The 8,022-nt window shown below is 45.4% G+C and overlaps 1 protein-coding gene across 1 annotated transcript; it reads right to left on the reverse strand.

The window, feature by feature from the left end:
- Nucleotides 1–157: 157 nt before the first annotated feature.
- Nucleotides 158–3,030, reverse strand: LOC104857038 (zinc finger protein 551). Its single transcript, XM_033766103.1, is given in 2 exon segments — nt 158–1,937; nt 1,939–3,030. Coding segments are annotated over 2 exon segments (1,326 nt in total). The 5' UTR covers nt 2,787–3,030; the 3' UTR covers nt 158–1,459.
- Between the last annotated feature and the right edge of the window lie 4,992 nt (nt 3,031–8,022).

Consider the following 8,022-nt stretch of genomic DNA (forward strand, 5'->3'; position numbering starts at 1 on the left):
AAAAATCTATGTACTAATAAAAAATTAAAACTAAACAATAGAAGACATATTCACAACAGCTTTATTAGACACATATAAAGTCTATAATGTTCCTAACAGAACACAAAGCAATAAAAATAATTTTTTACATAAGCATTTCTTAATCTCAAAATAACTGCGCAGTACACATTTGTGCACACACACACACACACACACAAACACTTTACAATAACAACAAAGTCTAGAAAATACAAACCAATTTACTTTAAAGGAAATCAACAATTGCCTAAAGGCCGCAGGAAGGTAGGGAGAGAGATTATAGAAGGGCAGGAGGAAACATACAGTTTAACAAAGTTTATTTATTTTTTTGATTGTAATGATGGCTTCAATGCTCTACCAAACTTTTTTCCTTTTGTCTTGCCAGGGTCTCACTACATCACCAGGCTGGCTTCAGACTCCTGTGTAGATGGGACTGCAGGCACACTACCACACCAAGGTCCAAACTGTATAGGTTACTCAGTGTACTTTGTTGCATGTAAATCTTATAAATTATACTTAAATAAAGCTTTAAAATGGGAGCTCAAAATAATAAGCCTAAATGCTGTTTGTCCTGGAAGATCAGGTTCATAACCTGTTATCAATTGCACCATTGCTTTCCTCAAGCCTTAGGAGGTGCAGCTGTTTCAGTGGCAGCAAATATTGGCAAGCAATAAAAGCCTGTGCCAGTTTTAAACAGGAATGCTGTCACAAAGCTACACCCTTAAACTATCAAGTTATTTTTCTCTCTAGTCTTGTTTTCCTGTCTGCATGGCCATTTGGGATTTCCCCAGAATTGGATCACTCCACACCAACCTAACTAGTCTGTTTATAAGTCACCCCACACAATTAACAGAATTTTCAAAATTAAAAGTGGATAAACAAAATGACTTTTACTAAAAGATCACTCATCAGTGCAATGTGCAGCAAGCAGTTTCCAGGCTACTAAATTACAGCCCAGAAAAACTCATCACAAGCATGATGTGAGAACAACAAAGTGGTGATTCTTAGCAAGTTGACACACAACTATGACCAAGCCCTCTGGACCAAAACTGTTAAGGGCTGTACCCTAAAGGCAGAAACAAGAAAATGAGGAGCCACCAAAGGCTGAGAAGAGTGTTTCCCCAAATAGGAGAGGTCAGAGGTTTGCTTCTCGGAGCACTCTGGAATAATAACTTGTGTACACAGCCTGTGAACTTATCAGGGAGTAGAAGTGAAATGGATTATGCCACAGAAATGGGCAGTGAAATAAATCAGGCTGTGGCCCTGGGCCACTGATTCTAAACTCTAATCAGTCACCACAAAGCATCACAGGTACGTGAAACTCACACTGAGAAAACTCACATGAACGATGTTCACATTTAGATAGGGCCCCTTTGGTCTCCTGCCATGTTATTAAATTTAGGAATGGAGTAGAACATTTTCCTACACACTGTAAGCCTTCTTAGGTATGAACTTGCCGGTGTCGAGTCAGATTAGATTTTTGACTAAAGGATTTTTCACATTCACTGCACTTATAAGGCCTTTCTCCAGCGTGAACTCTTTGATGCTGAACGAGGTCAGATTTGTGGGTAAAGCATTTCCCACATTCATTGCATTTATAAGGTCTCTCTCCAGTGTGACCTCTCTGGTGCTGGAGGAGGGTAGAGCTCTGGCCAAAGAATTTTCCACATTCATTACACTGATAAGGCTTTTCTCCAGTGTGAACTCGCTGATGATGAATGAGGGTTGCACTCTGACTGAAGGTTTTTCCACATTCATTGCACTTATAAGGCTTTTCTCCAGAATGAACTCTCCGGTGTTGAATGAGGCCAGAGCGTTGTCTAAAAGATTTCCCACATTCATCACACTCATAAGGTCTTACACCAGTGTGAATTCTCCGGTGCTGAACAAGGTCAGATTTCCGGGTAAAGGATTTCCCATTCACTGCACTCATAAGGCCTTTGTCCACTGTAAAGACTCTGGTGTTGATTGAGGGTAAATTTGCGGCTAAAGGATTTTGCACATTCACCACATTCATAAGGCTTATCACAAGTGTGAACATTCTGGTGTCTGATGAGGTTATAATACTGTCTAAAGGTTTTCCCACAGTCACTGCACTCATACCTCTCTCCACTATGAATCCTCTGGTGTTGAATGAGTTCAGAGTAGCAGCTAAAGACTTTCCCACAATCACATCACTCATATGGCTTTTGTCTAGTGTGGATTCTCTGGTGTCAAAAGAGGCTATAACTCTGTTTGAAGGATTTCCCACACTTGCTACATGTGTAAGGCCTTTCTCCTGTGTGAACTCTCTGGTGTTCAATGAGCTTAGATTTACAGGGAAAAGATGTGCTACATTCCCCACACTCATAATGTATTCCTCCACTGTGATGTCTCTTGTCAGACTTGTGGATAAAAGCATTTCCACATTCGCTACATTCATGAGGGCTTGCTCCAGTGTGAATTCTTTCAGGCCCAATAATGTGGCACTTTTCGCAAAGGGATTTTCCATACTCACTACATTCAGATGTTCTTTGTCCAAAATGAGTATCCTGGTGCTGAGAAAATGTGTACTTGCAGGTGAAGACTTTCTCACATTTGCTACATTTATGAAGCCCTTCTTCAGCAAAGACACACTTCTCTTGAACAAGTGTGTGCTTGAGACTTGAAGCTTTTTTGCATTCATCCCACTTGCGATGTCTTTTTCCAGTCCAAAATGCTTCCCTGCTCTTGATGCTGCTGTGTGGCTGCTTGTCATCACGAGTGATCTGATGCTCAAGGAAGTCCATCCCAGCCTCTCCACAGGAGAAAGGCTTGGTCAAGGTATAAAGTCTGCAGCTTGCCACTAAGGAGGCCGTGTCCACAGCCCTTCCCCAAGGCTGTTCTCCACCATCATGCTTCTGGTGCTGAAGATTTGTATTGAAACCGAAGTCTCTCACACTTGTGCTACCCAAGTACAATTTCTGAACAGGGCATGTGATTTTGTGCTCAGCCTGGTACAAGATGTCTTCCAAGGCTGGAACATAGTTTTCACAAGGGGTGAGTATCCTGGGTGGATGGACTTGCCTTAGAAGTCCTGATATGTGTCATTCTTTCCATGTGCACACTGTACTCAGAAATTCTCTTCTCATACTCTGTCCCACAGCAGCCACCTGAAATCAGAGAGATGCTAATAAAATGCATGTTGATGTCACTCAAAGTGCAAAGGTCTATCATAAAACATATGATACACAAAGGCAATGAGACCATGGGACTATTCTGAGAATGAGGAAGCTGGCAGCAATTTAAGGAAGGGGCTACTGTGAAGTACTGGGCCTTTGAAAATTAAGAGATCATACCAGACAAAGGATACTGAACAAGGTGAAGCAGGATCTTCAACTCATTTAGCAGAAACTTGTGCACCAAGGACATGCTTGTGCTGTAAAGAAGGTTGTTGGCGTTCGATCCCAGAAAATAGAAATGAAACCACGTAGCTGGCGATCAAGGACTAATTAAGGATGTGTCACACCTCACAACATGGTAAATCCAAACTGGAGACTGCAGCAGAAAAAGCAGTGAAAAGACTAAGAAACACAAAGAGCCACAGAAGGAAAATCAGTCAGAACCAGAAATCGCAGATGAAATGACAAGTGGGTAAAGTGTTACATAAGGGAAAGGAGAGAGGAACCGAGTATTGCCAGTGTCCCTTTAACGAGCACATTGCTGAACACAATGTAGTACCCTAGAATAATGCAGACACAACCATGAGGTCTGCACTTGCCTGGCTGCCTCTCACCAGGCCAGGCCTCCTCTGAGACTTTGCCATCCACCCTGAGGGGCACCCATATTCTCCCACAGCACACATGCTGAAACCGCACGGGACACCACTGATGCACATGCTAAAGGAAGAGAGGCAGTGACCAGCACTGGCTCATAACAACCCAGTATACAACAGTAAGTAAGAGAACATTTCAAAAACACCTGAAGGAGGGTCTCCCAAGAACAGCTGTGGCTCATCGAAGAGTGATTATGACAACGCTTGTGATTCCGATTCCTCACTAAGGTAGCTATAAGGAAATGACCCTAGACGAAGGAGGTAGAAACAGGAGTAAAAGAGCCAACTAATGTGGACACAGTCATCTCACAGGGACAAGGCAATTACTGTGAGACCTGGTAGGCTGAGTACAAAACTCCAAAGAGCAGAAGTAACTCCTGAGAAAAAAGGCAAGGTAAGGACCCCTCAGGATATTGGCAGGGAGAGGGGAACTTACCCAAGGACAACACAAGTGCAAAGTTGTTCAGCATCACATCACAGTACAGGAGTCTTTGAGCCTCATCAAGGAGCTCCCATTCCTCCCGGGAGAAGTAAATGGCTACATCCTCAAAGGTTATATCCTGTCATAAAGGAAACAGTTCATTTCATGATTAGTTTTTGTCCTAGGACCCCCAAGTTCAGTTTCTTGTTCCCAAATCCAGCTCCACTCACCCCATCCCATATGTCATCTCAGAGGAGATACCCAGAGCAGAGGCCACTGATGAAGCCCAGTACGAACACTAACACTGTGTCCTCCTAAAGAACAAATAACACCGAACCTCTCACGTAGGCCACACCACCTACTGTCACTGGGATAATTATTACAAATGCTGGTTAAAAAGAGAAACCACAGAGAGAGTCGGCTCTGGCTGGACAACACCCCTAAGCTCTCCTAAATCATCCTTCCAGGACTCAAGCAGCAGAGTCCCCTCTCATCTTTATGACAGCAAACTCCCTTGGGGCCATCAGTTCACACTATCTTCACAAGCACAGCATTTTTCATTCACCTTTCTCACAGCACAATATTTTTACAGCCACAGCCTCAAAAGCCGTACAGCCCAAACACTATAGGAAGAGTTCATTCAACGATGCACTTCCTTCTGAGAATTCCAGGTTTGTATCTCATCCAACTCTCTCATCTTATTCCCCATCTCCCACCTCACAGGAGAAACCAGGCCTGGGTGCCACTTAGGCCTTGTCTCTCCTCATGGTCTCACTGAGTACTGTATCTGTACACAGCACCACATGCAGATGGGCAAATAAGCACCACCTAAGTTCTGGACCTGGCATGTAAGACCATACTGCTCTTCCCAGAAAACTGTCCTGCACTCCTCCAGGTCATCTTACCACATGGAACCAAACATGGCCTTGCCCCCTATGTCCTCAATGCTAGGCCACTGAAGCCATCAGGTCATACTATCTCGCCACAAGCACACAACCTTTTCTTTCACGCATCTTTCCCACTGGTGCCTCTTCAATCACAGCCCCACACCATGAGCAGTTCCTTCATCTACCCACTAGATTCTCAGCACACAGTGCCCAGTGTCTGGCAAAAATCAAACAAGATTTACTACACCCTCAGGCCTCCCATGTATCCCACTACCACCAAGCAGCCCCTAATTCTGCTTCTACTTGACTCTTCCTTGCTTCAGCCTTGCCCACCAAGAATCATTCAGATATCCATGGTGTTCTTCCACTCCTGAGCTTTGCACAAACCAGTCAATCTTCTGTCCAACTAACTCTCACGCAAGGTCCAACTCCAGTGGCTTTCTAACACAAGCCCCACAATTATCCCCCCAGCTAATCGCTGGCCTGAATGAAACACCCCAGGGCCCACTGAGGTAAACAACAAAAATCCTGGTGAATCTGTAGAGCAGTGAATAAACACCAGCCCTAATATTGTCTTGTTTATTTCTTTGCCACCACATCCATGTCAAGGACATTCACATCTGAGAAGTCTCAGGCATGTCCAGACCATTTTCCTCACCATCACTTCATGGACACTTGTGGGAAGCCAGCCATGGCCCACTGGCTTTTTGAAAGATAACATTTGTTCCTCTTTAAGGACTGCACGTGTTAAACTTGTTTCTGACCCTGCACGAGAGAAACTTGGATAGCCAAAGATCTGTAGGAGTCAGGTACTTCCTGTTAAAAATCTGACGTTAGCTGTAGGAGTCAGGTGTTTCCCGTTGATGTGCCTTTAAAAGGCTGATGCTTGTTTGCAATAAACGTCGCCTTGATCAGACTCTTGTCTTGGCGTCCTTCCTTTCTCTCTGCCCCATCTCCACCCCGCTGCTCTTTCAGGTTTGAGGCACTGCGGGACAGTGCTCTGCGTCGCTGGCTCGCGACAGACACTTCTCTACATGACCCAACACCCAGGGCCCCAAGCAGAAGATCCAGTATTTAGCCCAGCCCTTCCCTCTTCTTCCTGGGTATCTACTACCATCACAATCATGACCCTGCTTCCCTTCTACTAAATGTGGGCCCACAGCTTATTTGCAGCTGGCCGTGAACTATTCCCTCAAAGTTCTCAAACACCCTGCAAGCCAGAAGTAAAACCCTTGATACTCCCATGAAAACTCTGCTTAATGTGTACTTCATCACCTCAGCCAGTATAACTTCCATCAGCCCTAATCAAACCTTAAAGTTATCCATGAGTACAAATTCTCTCTACCATCCTCAAGTCAAGATTCAGGCAGCGGGGCGTGGTGGCGCAAAACTGTAATCCCAGCACTAGGGAGGCTGAGGCAGGAGAATCACCATGAGTTTGAGACCAGCCTGGGCTACATAGAGAGTTCCAGGTCAGTCTCAATTACATAGTGAGACCCTGTCTCAAAAAACAAACAAACAAACAAACAAAAAAAAAAAAAAAAAAAAAAAAAAAAAAAAAAAAAAAAAAGAAAAAGAAAGAAAAGAAAGATTCAGGCAGCTTTACTTAAAACAAAACTGATCCTGAACCCATCCCCTTCTCCCACCTCCAGAGCCACCATCTGTCTAGACCCATGGTGGCAAACCTACGGCATGCATATCATTGCTTTTCTTTGAAGACAAAAGATGTTAATGTGAGTTTTTTCTAAACTAAAACCTCAGTATTCATGTTTAATTTGTGTTGGCACTTTGTAATAAATAAGTGGTTTTGGGTTGCAGTTTGGGCATTCCTCTCTAAAAGGTTGCCATTGCCGCGCTAGGAGCAGCCTCTTCCCATGTCTTCCTGTCATCTCCCTTGACCCACTTCTGTTTCCCGTGCTGCAACCACAGGGACCAATGGAAACAGGTCAATTCGCCTCCTTCCTCCACGTCACAACTCTCTTTTTTCTGGTCACAGGGAATGGACACTCAACTCCTCGGGGAGGCATTGTACACCTGACTTCCAGTCCACTGCTCCTTCTTTCTACGACAAAGAAGCAAAGCTCAGGGTCCTCTCCAAGCCAATGCACATCCGAGTAATTCCGTGGTTGCCAACAATTTCACACGGTCCTCTGTCGCGAGCCGGCGACGCAGAGCACTGTCCCGCAGTGCCTCAAACCTGAAAGAGCAGCGGGGTGGAGATGGGGCAGAGAGAAAGGAAGGACGCCAAGACAAGAGTCTGATCAAGGCGACGTGTATTGCCGGCAAGCACCGGCCTTTTAAAGGCACATCAACAGGAAACACCTGGGACTCCTACAGATAACGTCAGATCTTTAACAGGAAGCACCTGACTCCTACGGATCTTTAGCTGTGCAGGGTCAAAAACAAGTTTAACACGTGCAGTCCTTAAAGAGGAACAAATGTTAACAAATGCTAATTAGGAACATCCTGACCACACACTGTGTCAATGCCTTGATTATAAAGAAAGAAGTTATCTTTCAAAGAACCACTGGGCTATGACTGGCTCCCAACAGTCCTCAGCTATCTACGTTCAAGATCCTCCCGCCCAAAGCTAGAGAAGGGCCAAGGAGAGTCCAACCCAGAGCCGACGTGGGGAATGAGCACTAGCACCACTCTACTCACATGTGGTACCAAAGTTACGGCGGATCTGTCTACAGCGGAGGCTGTGAGCGTCAGGCACCTGAAGGCTCAGGCCACATGGCGGCTTGCCTAATCGAGCCGAGCGGCCTGGGACGCAGGACCTCGTCCCCGAGCCTCGGCGCCCAAAGCTAATTCTTGGCAGCTGTGCGCACCTGAGCACGGACTCATCCGTCCCGTGTCAGCTCCCCGAGCCCGCCAGCGCCCGGGTGTCGGGCACGGCCCCT

Source organism: Fukomys damarensis, unplaced genomic scaffold (genome assembly GCF_012274545.1).
Source record: "Fukomys damarensis isolate Sample0158 unplaced genomic scaffold, DMR_v1.0_HiC HiC_scaffold_19, whole genome shotgun sequence".
Taxonomy (NCBI): domain Eukaryota; kingdom Metazoa; phylum Chordata; class Mammalia; order Rodentia; family Bathyergidae; genus Fukomys; species Fukomys damarensis.